Source organism: Urocampus carinirostris, chromosome 18 (assembly GCF_059441175.1).
Source record: "Urocampus carinirostris isolate Australia breed hairy pipefish chromosome 18, RoL_Ucar_1.0, whole genome shotgun sequence".
Lineage (NCBI taxonomy): Eukaryota > Metazoa > Chordata > Actinopteri > Syngnathiformes > Syngnathidae > Urocampus > Urocampus carinirostris.
Window position 1 is genome coordinate 9231433 of NC_142366.1, and position 25346 is coordinate 9256778.

At 43.9% G+C, this 25346-nt stretch overlaps 1 protein-coding gene across 3 annotated transcripts; it reads left to right on the forward strand.

The window, feature by feature from the left end:
• The first annotated feature begins 5317 nt into the window (after positions 1-5317).
• Positions 5318-24819, forward strand: dnajc13 (dnaJ homolog subfamily C member 13). 3 transcript variants are annotated; one of them, XM_088322183.1, is made up of 57 exons: positions 5318-5500; positions 7373-7453; positions 8869-8944; positions 9012-9161; positions 9234-9275; positions 10489-10689; positions 10768-10974; positions 11234-11329; positions 11400-11491; positions 11709-11875; positions 11993-12072; positions 12146-12315; positions 12381-12480; positions 12566-12673; positions 12757-12912; positions 13022-13078; positions 13146-13267; positions 13339-13414; positions 13484-13579; positions 13656-13796; positions 13953-13970; positions 14307-14389; positions 14460-14613; positions 14682-14785; positions 14857-15016; positions 15090-15152; positions 15225-15326; positions 15394-15498; positions 15568-15770; positions 15840-15924; positions 15999-16153; positions 16219-16264; positions 16350-16504; positions 16561-16762; positions 16826-16941; positions 17026-17104; positions 17181-17316; positions 17410-17594; positions 17668-17742; positions 17810-17929; positions 18009-18395; positions 18464-18577; positions 19181-19297; positions 19363-19540; positions 19612-19703; positions 19780-19879; positions 20083-20157; positions 20276-20388; positions 20451-20620; positions 20690-20732; positions 20844-21017; positions 21091-21270; positions 22105-22245; positions 22303-22446; positions 22514-22613; positions 22736-22840; positions 24087-24819. In XM_088322183.1, the coding sequence occupies exons 2-56, from the start codon at positions 7386-7388 to the stop codon at positions 22789-22791; spliced, it is 6735 nt and encodes a 2244-aa protein (XP_088178309.1). In that variant the 5' UTR covers positions 5318-5500; positions 7373-7385; the 3' UTR covers positions 22792-22840; positions 24087-24819. The 3 variants fall into 3 exon arrangements, with proteins under 3 accessions (XP_088178309.1, XP_088178307.1, XP_088178308.1); XM_088322181.1 differs by lacking the exon at positions 22736-22840; XM_088322182.1 differs by lacking the exons at positions 13953-13970; positions 22736-22840.
• The last annotated feature ends 527 nt before the right edge of the window (positions 24820-25346 follow it).

Below are 25346 nucleotides of genomic sequence, written 5' to 3' on the forward strand. Positions count from 1 at the left end.
AAATACTGCTTGTGAGAATTCTCCCGTAAGGTTCCAATTCCAATCAACTAATTGTCAGCTTTGGAGCATGCTTAGCATAAGCTACTCTTAACACACAATATGTTTGGTACAGTACATAAAGAGCACAGTTTTACCTACAGTTTACAGTCAAAGTGTCCCATTAACACACCCTATTTTGGCTATACATCGCTGAAGAATCATTAAACAATGTTCACTGTTGAGACACTTTATTACAAAAACCCACACAACAAACTGTAATTACCAAAAACTCTAGCCAAGCACACCAAACAGTTTGGTTGGGTGAGCGGTAGGGGCGGGCAGAGCTGTGCAACACAACACACGCGCCTCTCACATTGCTGAAGGGAAATTCATCCAAAAACTTTTCGTTTGCAGTTTTTTGTGACATATTTGCAATAAAACGCTCCATGCACCTTGAATGAAGGTAAAAATGAATCTCAAAGTTCTTAATTGCCTGAATGAGACAAGTGGTTCATTTGTTGATATAGAACAGACTCTGGAATCAAGTGAAGTCATATATATTTGTGACACACTTAACCACAAAGGGACTCAAAGGGCTGCACATACCACATATTATTGCAAACTACAGACTATGATTACACCATCCCCTGATCTAAAACCTACATGAGGGCAAAGAAAATTTCAAAAACCTCAACACGAGGAAAATGAAGCAAGGGCACATAGGGTAATCCCCCTTCCAGGATGACCAGGCTGCAGTGGATGTTGCAATAACAAATAATACACATATATTGTCAACATAAGATACAGGTTATTCATATGCTATAGAACAAAAGTGTGTTTTACGCCTAGATTTAAACAGTTCCACTGAGGTTGCAGATCGAAACTCAGGGGGAAGAGCATTCCCCAGCACCGGGGCCAGAATGGAGAACGCTCTCAAACCTGTGGATCTCTTCTTGGCTCTTGGAACCACTAGATTAACCAATTTTATGATATTATCCAATGTCACACGGAAAGATTAAATGCGCTGAAACAAATAGCTTTTGTCTGGAGAGCACATATGGTGGTTTTGCTGAATTTTGTCTCAAAATAGATATCTCTCCAAAATAAAACTTTCAAGTTGCGTTTATTTGAAAAGGGACAAATATGTTCCATAAACTCATGTCACATACTGTAACATTTTAGGCAAGGCAAATTTTCAAGGTCAGTCCCCAGAAGGGCTTTTACAGAAAAAAACATACATAAAATACATAGTATAATAAAACAGCACAATTGCATAGGCTACAGCTGGTCACATATCTGACTTTGGATTAAACGTCTTTAAAGGTAATGTTTGAAAAGAACCCAGTTTGACTCTTCCTTTAGTTTAGTGGGTAAACATTTTCAGGCTTTAGTGCCTTGTACAAAAAAAGTTGATTGTGTAGAGGTAGTTTTCCGCCTCGGGACATGCCAGTTCCTGATCTGAGCTCCTCTAGTTCTGGAGCCCAGAGGGGATCTTGGTATTATGGCTCTTTAGATCAAAAGTTATATAAATCTGTGCAATGGCAGCTGTAATGGATAGGTGCAAGTTTACCTTATTGTGGTTGAGCTTATAAGTACAGCAATCAAATCTTCTTTGGCGAACTAGGTTTTAAAAACGAGTAGCAGAAATAACTTAAAACAGGAAAATAGGAGCCCGAGTATGCTTGAGCAAGAATGAGTCAAACAAGGTAAAAATGCATTGGAAAGACTGCAAAAAAAAAGCTTGGGTTCTTCAGTGTTTTGATAGGCGCGGAATACTGAGTTATTTCGCCTCCAGCTCAACTTTGACGTCACGTGTGAAGATATGAAAGGTTCTATAAGGCAATCAGCGAACCATCATCGGACTTTTAAGTTCGCCTGTGCTATTCCGGAGGTCGCTTGGCGGTAGTTCGTGGTGTTTCTAAACAGTTATGTAAAAAAATGCCTTTCACCTTCCATTTTCATTTCAACGTCAAACTGCGTGTGGACTCATTGGACCCATCCAATATGGCCAACTGTTAACATTTGAAGATGCGCGTGACATGATACAAACGCAACCATTTGTGTAGTCAACCCAAAACGAATGCTACAAAGCACATGGAAGCCGACAAACTAAGGAGACTCAAAGTGACCAACCAGCACCAGTTGTCTTGTTTGCTCCTTTTCAATTGGTTTTACTTGTACTGAAAAGAGAAGCACTCCAACTTCGTTATACTTTTATAATGACAATAGGCCATTCATTTTTCATTCGTTCAATCTCCCTAGCCTTTTCACTAGGTTTTTTGTTTCCTGTAGCAACAAGATACCCACAATGACATCAGCACCCTCTAGTTGAGTTTAATGTTATGACACATGAATACATATTTCTTGACCGATTACTATTTAGGTAAATGCACATTCATGATTGGGGCAGCACGGCGGCGCAGTGGTTAGCGCTTGTGCGGCACAGTTCATGTCATGGGAACCTGTCGTGGGTTCAAATCCAGCTCCAGACTTCCTGTGCGGAGTTTGTATGTTCTCCCCGTGCTTGCGTGGGTTTCCTCCGGGCAATCCGGTTTCCTCCCACATTCCAAAAAACATGCATTTCAGGTGAATTGGCCGGTCCAAATTGTCCCTAGGTGTGAATGAGCGAATGAGTTGTCTGTCCCTGTGTGCCCTGCGATTGGCTGGCAACCAGTTCAGGGTGTCCCCTGCCCACTGCCCGGAGATGGCTGGGATGGGCTCCAGCCCCCCCGCGACCCTAATGAGGATAAGCGGTACGGCTGATGAGATGAGATGACATTCATGATTGTTCACGTATTTTTGTTTATTATTCAAATCAAGTTTTTTTTAATTCTTGATTATTTTTACCAATAGGGGGCAGTAAATAATACAAAAGAAAGCTTTCATTTTTTTTTTATTTTTTTTTTGCCAGAACAGCCAATTTTTTTAGGGACTTTTATACCCATTTTCAGGGGGCAATTTTAAACTGAATTATATGATTTTTTTGTGTAATGTAAAAAATAAATTACTTTTATTGCTAATTCTTTTTAATACGAATACAAGCTTTTATTTGGTGTACCATATTTTTTACCAATATTAAATCAAATAACGAGCAAAAATACATGAACTATCACAAATGTGTATTTTTTAAAAATAATTATATTGGTCAAGAAATGTGTTCTTATCTGACATAACATGAGGTTCAATATGAAGGAGCTTGACATCATTGTCTGTCCTCTTGCTTTAACCGGTACCCCAAAAAAACAAATACCTTGTGAAAGACCGGGCGAAAAATAAAAATGTTACGGTTTGGTCAATTCGAGTCTTTGCAGCACTCATTTTTGGTTGCAGGACACAATACAGCGACATGCAGAGGTCAAATCACAGTGTCACTCGAATGCAACAAAGCAGCTAGTTGGAATTCATTATAGAACTGGAAATATTTCCAACTTTCTTCTACTGAAACTTTTGCTTGTCTGTGTAATGTCAAGAAAAGAGCGGAAACTCCCCCCACCCTGACTCTGAATTTCTGTAAATGAATTAAGACTAAGGGGCAGCGCATGATTGGCCATCAAATACTGGCTTCCAAATTGAGCAGTTTGCATCTTTTGGATATAGACATAAGCCGAGATGTTTCCTCTTTACCTGCACCCAAGGTGAGTTATGATCACAATGTCAGATGCTTGCCATTTAGAAACTCTGATCTCTGATTCTTGAGAGGGAATTATGGTGACGACTTGATTGCATTTAGGTTAAGAGGGGGTTGCAGTGTCAGGGACATTATAAATCTATAAAGATGGCGGATAACGTGGCTGTTTAACCTGTCTTTTTCTTTTTATACAAAAAATATAGATTTTTAGCCATGCACCTTTATAACGTTTTTCTTGAGTAAGGGACTGTTAAATCTTTCAAAAGTAAAATTGGCCCATTCATTTAGGTCACACATTAACTATTCAATTCTTTAGTTTTACCATTAGAAAGCACAGCAACTAAGCGTTTTTCAAATTCTAGATGTATTTTATTATGGTAGCAACTCTTAGCAGATGAATAAAGGATCTATCTATCTATCTATCTATCTATCTATGATTCACAGGCCGGCTGGTCTTGATTCTGCGAAAATCATTCAAATCCAAATATATGTGTACAACACTTATCAGGGGAATTGCATCTTCATAAGAAATTTAATGTACATTAAAAATATTCCAAAACACTCACAAAAACAACAGTTAATATTCTTAAGATCTATCCATCTACCTTGGTCATATCCCTCAAGAGGTATGACCGACAGCAAGACAAACACATACAATAACAAAGAAAATTTTAAAAAAGGAAATTAAAAAGAAAATAAAAAGGGGAAAAAATAGCAAAAAAAAAAACACACACACAAAAAACACACACACACATTTTTTTGGGACCATAACCAAAACCCCCAAACAAGTTGGGCACCTCGGCACCTAAGTTGGTTATGCTTTCGTCCATCCAGATGAAACGGGACACAAGATAACGGTCATGTCACTCGGGTCAGGGTGACACAACACACTTCTGTTCAACAGCAGGGCCCAACAGCTTTCACTGGTTTACCCCTGCCGCATCATACAGGTGCCCTGCTCATCCCTTAGAACGCATAAAAGAAAAACACCCCACTATCCTTTTACAACAACAATATTAATGATAATGATAATAAATGGGTTGGCACAGCAGATAAGTGGTTTGCGCGGCACGGTCATGGGATTTAAATCCAGCTACCAGCCTTCTTGTGTGGAGTTTGAATGTTCTCCCAAGTTTTCCTCCGGACACGAAGGTTTCCTCCCACATTCCAAAAACATGCATGTCAGGTTAATTGGCCGGTCCAAATTGTCCCAAGGTGTGAATGAGCGAGTGAGTTGTCTGTGTGCCCTGTGACTGTCTGGCAACCAGTTCAGGGTGTCCCCTGCCCACTGCCAGAAGATAGCTGGGATGGGCTCCATCACCCCTGCAACCCTACTGGGGATAAGCGGTGCAGATAATGGATGGATGGATGGATGATAATAAACAGTTAAGTCATGTTTATTTGTATAGCCTTTCAAAACCTTTTAAAGGTCTGCACAGACCACTTTCACAAAATCCCCTGAGCTGGAATCTGAAAAAATATCCAATTTATATAAATTAATTACTGAAATGATTCACCTTTGGAAGGCAGAGAAAACAGACAGAAGATGTTGCAAACTGCTTCCCAATCAGTTTCATTCGTATGACGACGTTTGAAAAGACAGCCTGAAGTGGGTAATAGCTGATCTGGAATCAGCCAAACCGACTCACCGCGTGAAGGCGAGCCAATCAGCTGACCGCCGCATGACAGGCGCCTGTCGCGCAAGCGCACTGACGCCTGCAGGCTGGCAGGGAATATGGCTGCGTCCTGAGCGCTGTCGCGGGGCCAAAAGCAAGTGAGCGATAGCACCGAAAGAAGCCGAGCAGGCTCCGGCGACAGACGGCACAAGGACGAGGGCGGGGGGCCTAGGGAGGCTTGCCTGCCTGGAATTCGCACCCGCCTGCCATTTGACAGGTAAACGCCTCACGCGTCATCGCCGCTCAGTGCTAATGCTAGCTTAGCCGAATGATGCGCTAGCTAGTCGCTCATCTTACCACAACAAGATGAAGCTCAAAGACGCTTGAGCTTTTTCGTCTCCATCAACAAAAATCCCCCTGGCCTTTCAAAGGCTCTTGTTATTGCGACAGCGTGGAGGCGACGACCACCAACCCGGGCTAGCCCAGGTCTTAGGCCGCCGCGTTTGACTGGAGCAGTCTGTGCAGGTTGCACACTCTGATGCCTGTCGAGGAAATAGGAATATAAACCAACTTTGATTTAATCAGCACCCAAAGTGCATCTGCAGAGAACACATTTTTTTCTACCTGACAATATGTGCAGTTGGCATCAGGCTTTGCGTCCAGAAAATCAACAACTCTGCCTTGATTTGTCTCATCAATATGTGGATTATTATTTTCTGTCATTTAATCCTCGTGTGTATGATCCTCATTTGTTTTAAAAATATCAAAAATCTGAATGGTTACCGGTCGAGCAAACGAATTATTATGTTGACAAATTTATCAGTACTAATAATTCCGTTGTTTCAAATGCGGTGCAGTGCAGTACAAGTGAGATGTGTTTCATTCTTTGCGGGCATAGCTTAAAAACGTGCAAAAACTTCATTTAATTGAATTTTCCATTCATTTCTATTTGCAGAATACTTTTGAAGTTTCTGGCAACATCTTCCAAACTATTTGTTTTGTTCTGTCTGTCCTCAAGTTATCGTGAGCTGTCATTTTGCATAAGTGGCAGAATGGCTTGACTGGAGGATATGTTTACAACAGTTACAAACTTCACTCGGTGCCATATAACAAAAATGTGCACATGATACATTTTTGATTGCGCAAGCCATGTATGTCTCAACAAGGTGCACATTCTATTTGCAGGTGGCATAATTTAACAAATAAAACCTTAAGAAAGTAAAATTTGTCTGGATTAAATTCATAATTGTTGTCCAGTTTGACTGACAAAAAAAAAATCCCAATTTTTTTCTTGGCCCTTTCATCCAATGTTATTATTTTTTAAGAGGCCACTCAAACTGTTGGGACACTTCTGGTATACGGCTATTGTTTTCTTTTTTCTACGTGCTCCATTTTTCCCCTCTCACTATTGATCCACTTCAAACAGGAAATGTGGGCTGGTTCCAGGATGGCTTGTCACATGACTCAATCCTGGAAGTCAAATTTATTTTTATGTCTCCTATGCACAAAGTGTCAAACGTCTTGACCAAGACCACATTTTTTAGCCGTTATTTCTGGAAACATGGGCAAATATTACTAAGTAAATTCTTGTCATTTGCTTTTCATGCAGACATTCTTTAAATTTGCACGAGAGTAGAGGACGGGAAAGCTGGAGTCTGACTTTTCCTGGCAAATCGAGCATCGACTACGCAGATATGAATGATTCCTCCCAATTGCCTACAATGTCTGATTTGTAGTTTCATTTGAGGAAATCCTAGTTTTCAAATCCATATTGTAGTTGTACAGGCCTCGCAAATGTCATAAAAATCCACTTTTTCTTTTTACTGACTTGTTTGATGAGTGATTGATGCGTGACAGACCCTTGACCTCCTGACTGCATCCGTAATCAATTGTGAGTGACTCAATCGATTGAAGCTGGAGCGCAGCGGAGAAGCTGCCAGATGATATGTGTTAGCCCAGTGGTGTTTTTTCCCATCATGGCGCTGAATGTTGAAGGCACGCGTGAAGCGTGCGTGTCGGTGCAGCATGAAACCACTGTCGGCCATTCGGAGATGGCATCCCGACGTCCGGACTCTGGAATACTCGGATGCCAAAATCTGGGCGACTTTTTGGCCGTGGTCAACATTGCGCCGTCTGCTGTCTTCCTCAGGTCCTGTGAAAAGATGAACGTTCTGAAGGACAACAAGGACCTGGCCTGCTACTACACAACGAAGCACTCTTGGAGGGGAAAGTAAGTGCTCTACTTTTCACGCCTCTACCCCGCTATGTCTGTTGTAGCTTTGACCTTTTCAGAGAAGTCCAAAAATATTTTTTTGTAATTATAAGTTTTATCCCTGTGCTGTCAAATAAGCTCAAGATTACATTAGAAGTTTATTCAATGCACCAAGTGAGGGAGTTTTTAAATCCACAACTCTTCAAATGAGACCGGTGGGAGACCGCAAAATCATTTCGTAACCTAACCACTTGAGGTCTGAATGGCTGCAAAGAGACAGAGACGGCATATTTATGACTAGGCAGTACGCTCCATATATTTCAGTCAGAACAAGTGAGGCTACGCGGACTTAGCCTTTTGCTCAATACTCATCTTAAATTCTACCAATTTGTTTCGTCAATGAAATTTATTCAGTTTTCTGTTTGCTTAATGAAGGAGAAGTGGTTTTGTCTCATAAAGGAAGTTGCTTCAGCCGCTGGGTTATGAAATATCACAAGTGGAAGGAAAAGCTTTTGGAGTGAAACCAAAATTTTATCAAGGAAAGGAAACGGGATATGTGCGCTATCTGTCTGCTTGTATGAAAGCCAATGAGGGGCTTTGTTTATCATGTGATTTGAAGTGAATCTCCACTGTTTTTTGTGTGTATATATATTGTGTGCCGTGGGTAAAATTATCCTGATGTCAGCTTTTGACCTGTGCAGCCTGCTCATAACCATCTGCTTGTTTGCTCATTAACTGCACTGTATGAAACCACACTTCGAATGTCGAAAAGACTGCTATAAGGTAGTTACCTTTTTCAATGGGAAAAGGCCACCAAAAAGGTGGAGGGGGGGATTTATCTCACTGCTAAACCCAGTTGTTTTTGTACGCACTGATTTAGATCTATTTGCTTATGGAATTTTTGATAACTTTGAAGCCAGACAAGACGCTCTCTTCCACACTTGCCTGTTGAAAAATATGCTGCACTTGTTAAGTCCCTTTGCCAGTTTTACCAAACAATTTCATTCCATTTGGCTAACCCAAATTCCTTGTCTTCTCGTCCTGATTTTTTTCCTTTCTATGCACAAAAAGCTGGTTCTTTTTAGTTGGTTGGTATTTTTTTCCTGTTAACTGTTTGTGGTGTCATGCTAGCCAGGGGAAAATGAACAGCCCGCCATAAATGGGATAGCAGGACGGGCCTCGGGCCACTGCGTGTCCTGTCTCTTGGCCTTAAGTCATTGTAATAATGGCTCTGAGCTAAACTTGTGCAGCCTCACAATGATTTTTATGGGAAAAAAAGAGAATGTGAGCGAGAGAAGCCAAGTCTTCAAAAAATCAAACCTTCATATCGTGGTCATGAGCCAGATCCAATAAAACAGTTTTTAGGGAGAAATCCGTGGTTGCAATCCTGATGACTTCTGCTTACCTGTGCCACCTCCTTTCACATCTTTCAGGTACAAGCGTGTCTTCTCTGTTGGAACGCATGGCATCACCACGTACAACCCCGCCACTCTGGAAGTAACAAATCAGGTTTGTGACCGCTGGAGAAGTTCCCCTGGTGATTGTTTCCCTGAACTTTCCCACATCACTTTGCCAGTGGCCTTATGGAGACATTTGCGGCATCGGCCCAGTGGGGAAAGGCCAAGGAACAGAGTTCAGCCTCACCTTCCGGAAAGGAACTGGCAAGAAGTCAGAGACGCTCAAGTTTTCCACGGAGCATCGGACCGAGCTGCTCACAGAAGCTCTGGTGAGGGCCATCGTGCACAACTTCTGTCCAAACGTAGCTTGCGTTTGCTTACCGGGGCTTTCGTCATTTCAGAGATTCCGAACAGAATTTTCAGAAGGGAAAATCACCGGGAGGGTAAGTACAAGACAGTCCACTTTTTATGTTGCATTATTCGTATTGAATATTTAATTTTCCCATGTCTAAAAGTAATTACCGTAAATTCCGGACTATAGAGCGCACCTGATTATAAGCCGCACCCACCACATTTTGAGAGGATAGTCGCTTTTGTACTTACACAAGCCGCACTTGTATATAAGCCGCATGCGCCCAAATTAAAATACGTAACGTAATCATAAAATTAACCCAAACCCAACTTTGAGTCCCGCGATTTTAACTGAACACAAAGTTCACAGTCCAAAAACCACAGCCGGCAAAATAACGGAAAACGATTGGTTACAGACCTGCAGAGTCCGGGTCCCGTTAAAAGTAATCCAAGGAAAAAAAGTGTGTATTTCCAAAGGTAAGGGTGGGAAAAATATATATCCACTATTGTCTGCCGTGTCCACAAAGACTCACCTTTACCGGTCCCCACTTCCCGTCATCCCCCACGTCTGTTACGCCCCTTCTTTTTAATTGGTCAGTGCAAGACTTATCAGAATAAGTGTCCAAAATAAATACAAAAATATACAGTTGCAAATACATATTATACATGGTTACACATATTTACAAAGAAAGACGGTACACCTAGAGAGTTTTCAAAGCTTTAATATAATATTATAACTTTCATCCCAAACCGTGCCTGTGAAGGGTAGCAAAACGCTACTAGAAACACGCTCGCAACACAGTGAACCGACCTGTTAAAAAAAACAATCCATTCTTGCAGAAACCACGGTAAACCGTCCTCATCTATCTCCTTATAATTGACGTCATCAAAGTTGTCTTCCCCAGTATGGGTAAGAGACTTGGTCTTATAGACGACGTTCCACGCTCCCTTAATCAAAAACACGCTAGCAACATGCTCGCAAGGTAATTTACCTTGCGAGCAGTAGCTCTGTTTCCTTCTTTATCGGACTGCTCGATTGCTTTTAGCTTGTAAGCCGCGTCATGTGCATTGAATTCGAGCGCTGCTGGCGGCTGTTAGAAAAATTACATAAATTGGCCGCATCACTGAATAAGCCCCAGGGTTGAAAGTTTGGGGAAAAAGTAGCGGCTTATAGTCCGGAATTTACGGTAAATAGCTTTTAAGTTGGAGGGGGAAGAACCAAAAACATTTGGCAACACTCTCATTGAACACCATTGTGATTGGCCAACTTTACAACTAACTTTGATCTCATTGTGCGTTCGTCAGCGCTATAACTGCTACAAGCAGCACTGGAGCGACACACGAAAAGCGGTAAGCTTGGAGGTGACGCCGGGCGGTATCGACCAGATCGACCCACACACCAATCGGGTGTTATGCTCATACGACTACCGGAACGTGGAGGGCTTTGTGGAGATCTCTGACTACCAAGGCGGCTTCTGCATCCTCTACGGCGGCTACAGCCGGCTGGTGCGGACACCGCAACATTGGAATCGCGGTCCCATTTGGCTTTTTTTAAGATGAGAAAGACCTTTTTTCCTTTGTCAGCACCTGTTTGCCTCAGAGCACCGTGACGACATCATCCGCAGCGCCATCGAACACGCGGGCAACTTCATCGGCATCGTGCTGAGGCTCAGGAAGGAGGCGCTCAGCTTTGAGAACTTCGTTACCGACCGGCTGGGGAAATACAGCTCGGACGAGAGCATCACGTCGCTGGCTGAGTTCGTTGTGCAGAAGATCTCCCCGCGACACCTGGTCAGGACAGCTCAATTTAATTGACAAGGCACTTTTAGAAAGGCATTGTTGTGTAAAAAATGAAGTGAATGATAACAAAATAATGCCAGGGAATAAAAGTCTTGTGCCAAGTCAAAGACCAAAAAATAAACATAAAATTTTAAAGTGGGTACACAGACGCTAAGCAGAAGGTTGTTTGGAACAAAAGACTAAAAAGAGATAATTGTCATCAGATTCCTTTTGTTAGTTCTCGTTGATTCATGTGTCATGTGACTTCCAGGAGCCCATCAAGCGAATCTTGGCCCTGACCGAAACATGTTTGGTGGAAAGAGATCCGGCCTCCTACAACATCGTTACCATCAAACCCTTCGGAGAGGTTTGATCGTCACCTCGTCAAACTCTTTTGTGTAATCAGAAGGCTGGACTGGATTTTTTCTCATCTGCAGGTGTTTGCTCTCATCTGCGATGCGGACAACCCACAAGTGTTTACAGTGGAATTCATCCGAGGCCAGATCAGAAAGTACTCCTCCACCGAACGGTATTGACAGTTCGATAATCCTTGTCCGATTTGGGAGTCACGAGTGAGCTTGATTCTATTCAATGTGTTCTTAATGAATAGGCTATCCTTGTTAACCAAGCTGCCTACATCTTTTTGATTCTCCTTACTTCTCTTAATTAAGGCTGACTTAGCGTTTAGTTTGACTTCGTCAGTCGTCAAATTGTTCCATGACCCCTACCTGGTCTCTTATGTTTAGGGACTCTCTGCTGGCCAGCCTCCTGGACGGCGTGCGTGCCTCAGGCAACAGGGACGTGTGCGTAAAGATGGCCTCAACCCAGCGCGGCCAGAGATGGGGCCTCCTCAGCATACCCGTGGACGAGGAGGTGGAGAGCCTGCACCTCAAGTTCCTGGCTGCGCCTCCAAGTCAGTTGCCGCTCGTCACCCTTTAGTCAGACCAACATAAATTGTGGAAGCTTAACTGATAAATGATGGATTTTTTTCCAATAAGATAACACGATCCATCTTTGTTTTGCGCCTCAGATGGAAACTTTGCCGACGCAGTATTCCGGTTCAATGCCAACATATTCTACAGTGGCGTCTTGCACGCAGTCACACAAGACGTGAGCGCCTGCGAGTCTTTTGCCATCTACAAAAGCACAGAAGCTCACCTTTGCCCCGCCATCTTAAATCTAGGGTCTTTTCTCCGAGAACAAAGAGAAGCTGATCAACAACGCCATCCTGGCCTTGCTGTCACAGGAGGCGGAGCTCCCGGCGCTCAACACTGAGCTAGAGAGCCACTTTCAGGCCATCCGCAGGCTGGTGGCCTCCAAAGCTGGCTTTCAAGCCTTTACTCAACTCCCCAAGTAGGAGATGCCGCAGCGTGAGTTCCAGTCAGTCATCCGAAATAGTGAGAATCTTTTTTTTTTAGATTCAGGGAAAAACTGGGAGTCAAGACGGTGAAAGCTTTAAAACGGAACAACAACGGTGTGACGCACGCTGCTATCGACATGCTATGCGCGCTGATGTGTGTAAGTAGCACCTCCCTTGTTTTTACACATGAGCGCCTTAGATCCCGTTTCACTTCCGAGCATCTGCTGCTCTTCCTTGAATCAGCCCATGCACGACGACTATGACCTGAGGCAAGAACAGCTCAACAAGGCCTCTCTGCTGTCGTCCAAGAAGTTTCTGGAAAACCTGCTTGAAAAGTTCATCACCAATGTGGTAAGTTCATTTCTAACGGTGGTCAAGGTGGAGCAGGCTTTTCCTTCAAGTGGCTTTTATTGACCTTCATTGTTGACTTTCAGGACCAAGGAAGCGGGGCTTTGGTCATCAGCTCCCTGCTGGATTTTTTAACTTTCGCCCTGTGCGCCCCCTACAGCGAGACCACTGAGGGCCAGCAGTTTGACATGCTGCTGGAGATGGTGGCCTCCAACGGCCGCACACTCTTCAAACTTTTCCAGGTCGGGAACATATTTTTTTATCATAACATCTCAGAACAGCAAAGAAATAAATGGGCTTTTTTTACTTGGAATGATTGAAATATACTGTATTCTGTTTTATTCTTCTTAGCATCCTTCTATGGCCATCGTCAAAGGAGCCGGTCTGGTGATGAAGGCCATCATTGAGGTGACAGAGAATGTTTTGTATACGGCTTAAACTTCTTTATTAACATGCTTTCCTTTTTGGACTCCAGGAAGGTGATAAAGAAATCGCCAGCAAAATGCAAGAACTTGCTCTGAGTGAAGGGGCCCTTCCCCGCCATCTGCACACATCTTTGTTCACCATCAGCGCTGACCAAAGGATGCTCACCAACAGGTTGGTGGAAGGGGCAGAAACTCACTCGTCCTCCTATGGAAAAGCCTGAACATCATGTTTGACGTTTTTAGACAGTTAAGCCGGCACCTGGTGGGACTCTGGACGGCTGAGAACCCCGTTGCCATGAATCTTCTCAAGAGAATATTGGTAACGGTTTTGCTCTGTGAACGAATGAAAAGCTTTGGGATGGTTTTGTGATTCCATTTTTGCTTGTAGCCGACAGGCCTGCTGGCTTACATGGACAGTCCAGATCCAGTACCGGAGAAAGACGTAGATCGGATGCACGTCCGAGATAACTTGAAAATTGCCACAGTATGGCAACAACCTCAACTGGCAAATCACGGTTCGGCTGCTCTCTTTGATTGATATTGTTTTTGGCTTTGTGCAGGACCTGCTCAACCGCAACAAGGTGCCTGAGTGGCAGCGCATCGCTGGCAAAGCAGCCAAAGAGGTGGAGAAGTTTGCAAAAGAGAAGGCAGATTTGGTTCTCTTGCACTGGAGGGATAAGATGGGCATCGCTCAGAAGGAGGTGAGAAGCAGTCTGGCCTGTTTTCCATCATTGTGCTGCTCAACTTGAAGAGCTGGCCCCTTGAGAACCGATCACCATTTTGTGAGGTTTCATGCACCAATCAATAATCACGCCATCTTGTCTCCGCCCCTCCCCTTTGCTCTCAAACTATTGTAGCAGGACAGAAATAACCTGGTGAGTGGCCGACGGGGACACCATGCTTTTTTTCCTTGTGTGCTTTGTGTGTTCCTTGCATCCCTCCTTATCATTTGATTCATTTGAATAAACCATCGGATTAAAATTTTGGCAGCAAGGAAGAGATATACTCATAAAATATGTAAAGCCTGTCTGTGAACGTTTTCTCCATTGATTTGAGTGTTAAATTATCCCATTCATTCAGAACATCAGTAGGTCGTTTAAAGAATGGGATTTTTGTTTGTATGTTCCTCGTGTCAATAAGCGTGAAAAGTGCATGGATACATTTGAAAGGCTTATTACTGATTATCACTGATTTCTTGGTTCATGTCGTAGAATGCCAATCAAAAGCCAGTCATCCTGAGAAAGCGAAGACAGCGGATTAAGATTGAGGCCAACTGGGAGCTTTTCTACTATAGGTAGGTGGCCTGATCCAGACTCCCAAGTTTTGCCAAGCTGCACCACCATATCTGACATTGTGAATTGAAGATTCCAGCTTGACCATGCGCGTTCCAACCTGATCTGGAATCTGAAGACCAGAGAGGAGTTGCGAGACGCGCTGGAGGGGGAGATGCGTGCCTTTAACGTGGACCGCGAGCTAGGCAACGCCACCGTCATCTCTTGGAACCACCAGGAGTTTGAGGTTTTTGACCGGTATTGGCTCTTCATTGTGATGTCATCATTTGAAGATTGCCCTTGATGTCCCTGCAGGTGAAATACGAGTGCCTTTCTGACGAGATCAAAATAGGTGACTACTACTTGCGCCTCTTGCTGGAGGAAGATGAAAACGCAGAATCCAGCGCCATCAAGAGATCGTAAGAAATTAAGGCATTGTGTTCTCATTGGTCTAGCCTGATCCTTTGCTCGGGCCTCTTCCGCCTCCTAGGTACGAGTTCTTCAATGAGCTGTACCACCGCTTCCTGCTCACGCCCAAAGTGGCCATGAAGTGCCTATGCCTACAGGCCCTAACCATCGTTTACGGCAAGTGCTTCGAAGAGATCGGGCCCTTCACGGACACCAAATACATTGTGGGCATGCTGGACCGCGTGAGTGAGGGCACGAGGGGCTCTCTTTAAACCTTTCTGCTTTTGGCCCGACTGTGAAATTGCGCCTTTTCAGTGTTCAGACAAGCTGGAAAGAGACCGACTCATTCTTTTCTTGAACAAGCTGATTCTCAACAGAGTAAGTGCATTTGAAAACGCCAGAACTACCCTCAACAACAGATTTTATCTTGTTTTTTTTTTTTTGCTGCAGAAAAACGTAAAGGACATAATGGACTCCAACGGGGTGCGCATCCTAGTGGACCTCCTGACCTTAGCCCATCTGCATACTAGCAGAGCCACCGTGCCCTTGCAGGTGTGTAAATGTGCTTGGCCTCGCTTTCCCGTCCGTTAGTTTGATCTCATAAGCATTTTGTGAGTAGAGTAACGTTTTGGAAGCGGCGCCTGACATGAAGCGAGAGAGCGAGAAGGAGTGGTACTTTGGAAATGCGGACAAGGAAAGGAGAGGACCATTCTCGTTTGAAGAGGTGCAGATGTTCCGTCACACAGACATGTTGATGCTACTCCAAACCTTTTTTTTTTTTTTTAAAATTCAGATGCAGGAGTTCTGGAATACGGGCATCCTATCAGCCAAGACGCGCTGCTGGGCCCAGGGCATGGATGGATGGCGCCCCTTACAGGCCGTCCCTCAGCTTAAGTGGTGCCTGCTTGCCACGGGGCAGGCGGTAATGAACGAGACAGACCTGGCCACACTCATCCTAAACATGCTCATCACAATGTGCTCGTACTACCCCAGCAGGTCTCGGCGGCTTCTGTCTGTCATTCGTGACAACCAACACCTTCGTCATTCATTTTTCTTCTTTTCCAGGGATCAGGATAATGCTATTATTCGCCCATTACCAAAGATCAAGAGGATGGTATCTGACAGTGCTTGCTTGCCTCATATTGTCCAGGTAATATGGGATGCCAGTGTAGACTGAACTTGAAAATGGTCCACTTTTGAAAACAAATAGGGTGTTTTTTTCAGCTTCTCTTGACATTCGACCCTATTCTGGTGGAAAAAGTGGCCAACGTCCTGTACCAGGTGATGCAAGACAACCCTAACTTGCAGCGGCTCTACTTGACAGGAGTCTTCTTCTTCATCATGATGTACACAGGCTCTAATGTGCTTCCTGTGGCAAGGTGCACAACGCACTTTTCTTAATCTGGTTTGAATCGAGTATGATGGAAATCTTTTGTTCTTTCAGGTTTCTCAAGTATACGCACTTGAAACAAGCCTTTAAATCGGAAGAGGTGATGATGTCATATTTTTTAAATACTCCGACCATAGATTTGGGAACTACTCATGATGAACACCCACATCTGCTTGTGTCTGCAGTCGAAAGGACAGGACATAGTGCAGCGAAGCGTTCTGGGTCCAGTCCTTCCTGAAGCCATGGTGTGCTATCTGGAGAACTACGAGGCTGAGCGCTTCTCTGAAATTTTCCTGGGAGAATTTGATACCCCAGAGGCCATCTGGAGCTGCGAGATGAGGTGTGAAGTTCATTTGGAAGGAGAAAAGCTCGGGACTGACCATCCCTGTCTTTCAGGCGCATGATGATAGAGAAGATCGCTGCCCATATTGCCGATTTCAGCCCAAGGCTGCAGAGCAACACGCGTGCTCTCTACCAGTACTGTCCTATTCCCGTCATCAGCTTCCCCCAGCTGGACAATGAGCTATTCTGCAACATCTACTACCTCAGGCATCTCTGTGACATTGTCCGCTTTCCCGACTGGCCTATTCGAGACGCTGTACGTGGCTTTTTCTTGTCTCTTTGCGGGAAAACTCGTGCTTAAACACTGTTCACCTCTTAGGTCAAGCTGCTTAAGGACACGCTTGAAGCATGGAAGAAGGAGGTTGAAAAGAAGCCTCCCTCCATGTCAATAGATGACGCTTATGAAGTGCTCAATCTCCCCAAGGGACAAGGAATGTGAGTTATTTTACTCCATTCTCAATCACACGGCTTGGATTATCTCCGAGTGCCTCACGTACTTCTTTTTTCTCTCTGGGAAAGGCACGAGGAGAGCAAGATCAGAAAAGCTTACTTCAGGCTAGCACAGAAATATCATCCGGACAAGAATCCAGACGGCAGGGTGGGCTTTCTTTTTGTTTGCTTATTGTAATAATTTATTTTTTTGCATACCCACCTTTTTATTTCCACTCTCTCAGGATATGTTTGAAAAAGTCAACAAGGCCTACGAGTTCCTTTGCACAAAGTCGTCTCGAGTCCTGGATGGACCCGACCCGGAAAATATCATCCTCATCCTCAAGGCCCAAAGCATCCTTTTCAACCGGCACAAGGATGGTATGAAAACACTGGCCAGCATCAATCGTTCTCCAAAAAGTCCCAATGTTGTACAGGGGATTGTCTCAACTACTGCTGCTGTTTTGTCTTTAGATCTGGAACCCTACAAATATGCTGGCTACCCAATGCTCATCAAAACCATCACCATGGAGACTCAAGATGACCTCCTCTTCTCTAAGACTTCCCCCCTTCTGCCAGCCGCCACCGAACTTGCCTTTCACACTGTTAACTGCTCGGCCCTTAATGCTGAGGAACTCCGACGTGAGAACGGAATTGAGGTTAATGTTTTTCTTTTGAATAATTTATTCAACGCTACACATAATAGTGACAACGCACTGTCAAAATCTCCAGGTGTTGCTGGAGGCGCTTTCCCGATGCGTCTCTGTGTTGACGGCATCCAGCAAGGCTAATGACATGGCTGTTCAGGTAAGTCAGCACACAGGACGCCTTCCTTTCTTTGTATAAAAAACACTAAATGCGAGAACTGTCCCAGGTGTGCGGGCACATCTGCAAGTGCTACAGCGTGGCAGCACAATTCGAGGAATGCCGAGAAAAGATCATCGAGCTGCCATTCATCATCAGAGACCTCTGTCACATCTTGTACTATGGAAAGGTAAGCATATAAATAACCAGCTTCGGGGAAATCTGCCGGTCGACTTGTACGAGGTTGCGTTTTTGCCATCTTCTCTTAGGGTCTCCCAAAAACAGCAGCCCTGGCGGTGCAGTGCGTCAGCTCCTTTGCAGTGGACTTTTTCCTGCAGACACAACTGTACCACGCCGGCGTGCTCTGGCACTTGCTGGTGCACCTCTTCAACTACGACTACACCCTGGAGGAGAGCGGCGTCAAGACCAGCCAGGACACAAACCAGCAGGAGGTGTCCAACAACCTGGCCAAGCTCAGCTTGCTGTCCCTCAGCCGGCTGGGGGGCTACTTACCGTCACTGCACGGAGGCAACCCCGCTTCGGAGACCAACGGCGTTCAAAGCGTCCCCCCGGAGAACCCTAGCATCCGCAAGAGCTTGGCCGCCATGCTGACGCCTTACATCGCCAGGAAGCTGGCCTCTGGATCTCCAGCAGAGGTTGGCTAAACTGCGGTCCTGGAAAGGTGCATATGGAACTCAGAGCGGCCTTTGTTTGCTCTTCCAAGGTCTTGAAACTGCTGAATAGCAACACAGAGAACCCCTACCTCATCTGGAACAACGGAACAAGAGCTGAGCTGCTGGAGTTTCTGGAGTGTCAACAAGATGGGAATATTAGACGGGTGAGAGTGGCTTTTGTTTAGTTTTATTTAGGTTAGTGCAAGTGACATATAACGTGTGGACTTCTTCTTCAAATCATTTAGAAATGGTCTGTAACTGTCTGCCCTTTTCCTCCTTAAGTTATACAATCTTTGAAAAGAGACTACATTACCTTTTGAACACTACACTCGTTGGATCACTAAATTCCTTCATTTGAGAGGCTATTCAGAAAAAAATCAAATCTCTCGTTCCATTAATAAGTATAGTTGAAAAGCATTTCTCCATTAGAGTGAGGCAAGAAAAGACATGCTAAAGTTCAGACACACTCGTAGAACATGGCATGAGGAAGGCCATGCAGGAAAGGCGGGCACAGCGCAAGGGCAGGCACAGAGTGTTGATAATTTAGTGGCTACCCGAAGGCTAAATCAACCTCACCAAAAGTTGTGCTTTGCTTTCGGCATTCAATGCCGCTTGCAGTTTCATCATGTGTGACCACTGTGCAGGTAGGCACTATTTGTAACATTCATGATGACTCCAAAATAGCTTTTAGAGTAAAGTTTTAAATGTGATGTTTCAAGTGTCAAGTGTGAATGTCTTTTATTTAGACTAACGTCCTGTCTTGACAGGGGGACAACGACGAGAGCTTTGGTGCTGACTTTGTATTCAGCGAGCACAGCAAAGAACTCATCGTTGGAGAGATTTTTGTTAGGGTCTACAACGAACAACCGACTTTCCCACTAGAGGTGAGCTCCCCATATTACTATTGCAGATTATTTGCTCACAGCCATTTTTACTTCCTGACCTGCAGTTTCCCAAAGTGTTTGCGGCCAGCCTGCTGGATTACGTCGGCTCGCAGGCACAATACCTGCACACACTGCTGGCCATGAGTCAGAGCAACAAGGTGGAGTCCCAGCAACACGCTGAGAGGCTGCGCTTCGCTGAGATGGCACTAGAGGCCCTGCGCAACGTCATCAAGAACAACCCCGGTAAGATGCCACCCCCGCCGCTCCCCTTTACTCACGAGCAAACACTGAAGCAAGTCGCGTAATGCTCGCAGGCTCCGAGACGGAGTGCATCGGACATTTCAAGCTGCTCTTCTCCCTTTTGCGGGTCCATGGCGCTGGCAGGGTACAGCAGCTCGTGCTGGAGGTGCAAAAACATCACACAAAGAAGGATACCATGTCTTCTGGTCTTCTGGTGACCTTCTCGTCCACTTTCCCGACAGGTGGTCAACACAGTCACATCCAATCAAGATTGTGTGAGCAACATTGCCGAGTCACTGGTGCTGTCCAACCTTCTCTTGCTGCTCCACTCCCTCCCCTCAAGTAAGTCCAGTCAAAAATCAAAGGATCGTTATTATGCAGGGCTGATCCTATTATATGTAAAAGAAATATTCCACAAGTAAATAAATAGCTTCATGGCATATTAGTAGCTATTCATGTATACATTTATTTCTTCGTACAGCTGGATCTGTCCACCATACTTTCTTTCAATTGTGGTTCTGCATTTTTCACGTGTGTTTTTGCAGGTAGGCAAATGGTGTTGGAAACGCTCCACGCTTTGACATCCAACACCAAAATAGTCAAAGAAGCAATGGCAAAAGGTTGGTGTCATGCTTTTCTTTTCTGGTAGATAGTTTCTGTCAAAAGCATCTTGATTGTGCTTTTCTGGAGCTGTCGTTGTTGGGATATAGACAAAATATAGTTTGTCTGTTCTTCCAGGGGCGCTCATCTACTTGTTGGATCTCTTCTGTAACTGCACCCACCCACAAGTGCGCACGCAGACGGCCGAGCTTTTCTCCAAGATGACTTCGGACAAACTGGTTGGGCCTAAGGTGAGTGCGGCAAAATCGATGTCTGACAGGACTCCACTTTTGACGTTGTCCTTTGGCGCCAGGTCCGCTTGACCCTGATCCGATTCCTCCCGAGCGTCTTCATGGATGCCATGAGGGACAACGCGGAGGCGGCGGTGCACATTTTCGAGGGAACGCACGAAAATCCTGAGCTCATCTGGAACGACAGTTCACGAGAGACCGTGTCCACCACCGTGCGGGAGATGATGCTTGAGTCAGTCCTCATGCTTGCTTTCCCAAAAGGAAGGAGAAGCCCGATACCTGACTGTTCTTTCTTTTGCAGGCACTTTAAACAGCAGAAAGATAATCCTGACATCAACTGGAAAGTAAGTTTGTGAAATGGAAGGCTCAAAATCAGGACACACTTCTTGTCGCCACTCAAATTAAGAACGAGTTTGTCGAGTTTGGTTTTTGCATAAAAATTCATTCGCCCTTAGTTGCCAGAGGACTTCACTGTGGCCTACGGAGCTGGACAAGGCGAGTTGGAAGTCGGCGGTGTCTTCTTGCGCATCTTTATTGCCCAGCCTGGTTGGGTGCTGCGCAAGCCCCGCGATTTCCTGGTGTCACTGCTGGAGACACTGACTGAGCTGCTGGAGAAGAACAAGCCCAATGTGAGACTGGCCACAAATTCAAAAGTAAATGACAAATGAGGGTTTTTTTTGACTTGTTGAACCGCGGCTGCAGGGGGAGGCGTTGGAGACGGTCACCACGGCAGCTGTTTGTCTCTTCAGCACGCAATCGCAGCTTGCTGATCAGGTGCCCCCTTTGGGTCACCTTCCTCGCGTTCTCGCCGCACTTAACCATAAGAACAATGCCATCCCCAAGAGCGCAATCCGACTCATTCACGTCCTCTCCGATAATGAGGTAATCCACAGCTCACATCACTCTAATTGAGGAGCTATCCTGACATGTCCATAAATAAATACCTACAGATATGTGCGATAAAATCAATGAACACATTAATAAATCATGTAAATACCTCAATATATGACATTCATGCTATTCATTTAATTATCCATTTTGGCATCTGTGTTGTATTTTGATGTGAATTTTTATGCATTTTGTCATGTAGTTTGTTGTTTATTTTTATTTATTTTGTTGTTTATTCTGTTATTTTGTTACGTATTTTGTTGTGTAGTTTGTTGGCTAATTTGTCTTTTATTCTCGTTTTGTTATGTACTGGTAATTTGTCGTATATTCAGTCATTTATTTTGTTTGGTATTTTGTGTGTTCTGTCGTGTGTTTTGTCATGTATTTTGTCATTTATTTGCTCATGTATTTTGTTGAATGTTATTCAATGAGGTGGCCGCCCAGTAGCCTGAGGTTTTCACCTTTTAATTGATTAGTGGTGAATATTCAGCCTCTTCAACGATCAACCAATAGATAAAAAGCTCAGCCAGTTTGACCAGTCGCATCGTTTGAATAACATTTTCTTGCAACAAAATGGATTACAACACACACAACAAAATGAATACCGAAATAAATAAATGACAAAATGCATAACGAATAAATCTCATTGATGTCATATATTTAGATATGACGCAATATTAATGATGTTCATTTATTTCAATGCAATATATTTGTCGCTATTTATTTCTACATATAGCATGATTGGTCTTCCACAAACTCGCACACAATTTTCTGGGACCATTGTGCACATTTTCGGTTTAGCTGCAAAATAAACTGTTTGTCCTTCAGCTGTGCGTCCGCTCCATGTCGGCCCTGGAGGCCATTGGCCCGTTGATGACTGGAATGAAGGTCCGGGCGGACATGGCTGGGCTGGCCTGTGAAGCGCTTAACCGCATGTTCCAGAAGGAGCAGACGGAACTGGTGGCTCAGGTAAGGATTTTTTGGCAGTCCCCATGGAACGTCATCGACCTCACAGAATGTTTTCAGGCGCTCAGAGTGAACCTGGTCCCGTACCTCCTCAAGCTCCTGGAAGGAGTAGGCCTGGAGACGGTTGAGAACCCATCTGCCACCAAGGCCCAGATCGTCAAGGCGCTCAAGTCCATGACGCGCAGCCTCCAATACGGCGAACAGGTCTGAGGCACCTACTCCAACTTATTTGCACTCTAAAGGCCGACACGATTGTGACGGGTGTTTGCAGGTGAACGATATCCTGGCCAAATCTTCGGTGTGGAGCTCCTTCAAAGACCAGAAGCACGATCTCTTCATTAACGAGTCTCAGACCGCTGGTTACCTGACAGGTAGATGCTCAGTGTTCAAAAATGACTAACCTTTTTTTCCCTGCCCTAATCCTGACTCTGCTGCCACTGCCTTCTACCTTGCTCTCTTTTTGGTTGTCTCCTCCTCCTGGTTTCCTGCTCAGGGGTTTCCACTCCCTCTCTCTTGGCCGCCAGCAGCCCATTGCGAGGGGGGCTCTAGAGCCCCCAGTCGGGCCCTCAAAGCCCTCCTCTCTGTTGCACTTAAGCAGGTAGATGCTTGCCTCCTTCTTTTATCCCATTGCCCCGGCCTCTCCATTTGTACATTGCCACCTCCTCATCAAATTTGGACACTAGCTTTTGAAGCTCTTATCTGTTCTTTGTCAAATTCATCCAAATCTTGTTTCATCTTGACGTGGCTCCAAACATGCATGATTTGTTTTAAAAGGCTGTTGCTGGGCAACCATGCCCATTTTAAATATACAGTGGTATTTCTTCATACAAGCTTAACCCCACTAAACAATCCTGTAAGATTTGCCTCAAAAATCAATCCAAGACATACTTAGAATAAATAAAGCTGTCCTTGAACCTTTTTAAGAATATTGACAGTTTTTGGTCTCTTTTGAAAGGCAACATAAACTGAAATGATCACTAAAAGTGCTACTAACATTGAGTAATCAAAGTTAAAACACAGAGAAATGGTTATCTTTTCTCTCCTGGATTTTTTTTCTGCAATCACTTGTCTGCTGAGTGTAGCATGGGGATCCCAGATGGAAAACATCTAGGACAATAGCATGAAGCCTTACCTGGTCTTAGGTCAAATTTGATCACAATCTGAAAACTAAGAATTGTATTTTACCAGTTTACAGTTCTAAAATCTCTGCAACCGTGTATTTTACTTTGGCCATTTTTTAGATGTTGCGGAAGAGTTGTAAATGTTTGACTTCTCCTATTTCCAAATTTGCACAGTTCCGCGTAACTGAGCATGAAAAAGGAGTTGCGTTACACACATTTATTTTCAACTCTGGTTTCGGGTTTGTAGCCGGAATGTAGAGCGTAAAGTTTCTGTTGCAGGAATGATGGTGGTGGGTGTGATCTCTAGCCAGTCAGAGAATATATATCTACATAAATAAGGAGAATTTGCAATGATTAAATTATTAATCATTGTATAGGTTGACAGAGCTCGAGACTGTTGATGATATGTAAGCACTTACACTTAAAATTAAAGTTACTAAAACTTTAAATAAACGTACACACAAAGATGTTTACAGCACTTTTTTAGAAGTTTGAGTGTGTAAACTTGACTGATGCTGGCGAGATGCAGTCACGTGCGGTGAGCGGTCTCTACTCGTAGCTTCTGGGACTGCTCGTGAACTGGATTTAACGAGTAAGTTTTTTGTTGCAAATAAAACTTGTGTACCAAAATTCTCGTGATTACAGGTGCTTGTATAAAGATATACAACTGTAATGAAATGTCAATAGTATAATTTTAAAGATGACATTCTGTCCCTCCGACAGGGCCAGGAGTGGCAGGTTACCTGACGGCAGCAGGCAGCGGCACGACCGTCCTGCCCAGCGGCCCTCCCCCGGTGGACAGCGATCAAGGCTGACAGGGCCCGAGGAGCCACGGGCATTCGCTACTGGGGCCGCCCAGCCCGGCAGGCCCTCCCCAAGACACAAGCGGGGTCCACAAGTGCGGAGGAGGATTTCGTCGACTTCTTAATCTCCTTGTACCCCCTCAGAAAATTTCAAACGGGCCACATTTTGTTCTTTTGATACACTTTTCTCCCAATGAAATGCAAAAGTTTTGACTTTTTGTATGAAGATATTTTTTACTGGAGATTTTCTTGTGTTTTTCCCACAGGAAGACTGTTATTCTGTTGATTATGTCACTTCTCATTTAACAATTTACTTCCTTGGCCCCAATCTAAGAAAAAAAATGAATCAAATCGTGATACATTTTGGAGTTTAATTCCTGCTTCATTCCATAGTTACAGCCTCAATTTTTATATAAAAAAAAATCCACTTCCCCAGAATGAAAAACAAGCACTAGAATATTTATAAATAAAAAACTGCACGAAGAAATAAGTTTCTGCTGGGTTGACAGGACAAATGATGTTTGAGAGAACTAGTGCAGTTTGTGACATGTTCAATGTAATATTGCGTATATAAACTTTATATTGAATGTACATTCAATCAGTCGCACTTGTACATAAAATTTTAAGAATAAAAGGGAACTCAGTGTTGAGAATTTGTTGATGTGGTCATTGACGCCAGTAAACGTTTTTGCTCCTAAATTCTCTCATATTGATTCAGAAGTAACATGTTTGCCTCACAGATATAAGGGAGAGCAAAAAAAAATCCATGATGTTCTGATTGAAATGGACAAGTCCTCCATTTTCTGATTGTTATTTTTATTATACCGTATATTACAAATGCATTTTTCTGAATAAAATATTTAATATTTCCATTATGGCAAGAAATTTAAATGTTTTCATAACTAAGTTATTAAATTATATTGAGCTTGAATCATTTGTTTTTTCGGTGTTTCTCTGCACCCACTTTGTTGACTTAAAAAAGTATTTAATACTATTTATCATAATGTACTATTCAAAAATCTTTGGGATGCATTCAAAGTTATTTGACTGGGGGGAAAGCATATGTGAAAATGGGTGAGTTGACATCTGGATACTTGGGGTACCACAGGGTTTGGTCTTGGGTCCAAAGCTATTCCATTTATGAACTATATGTTTGTTTCAAAACCATTAAAACTAATCA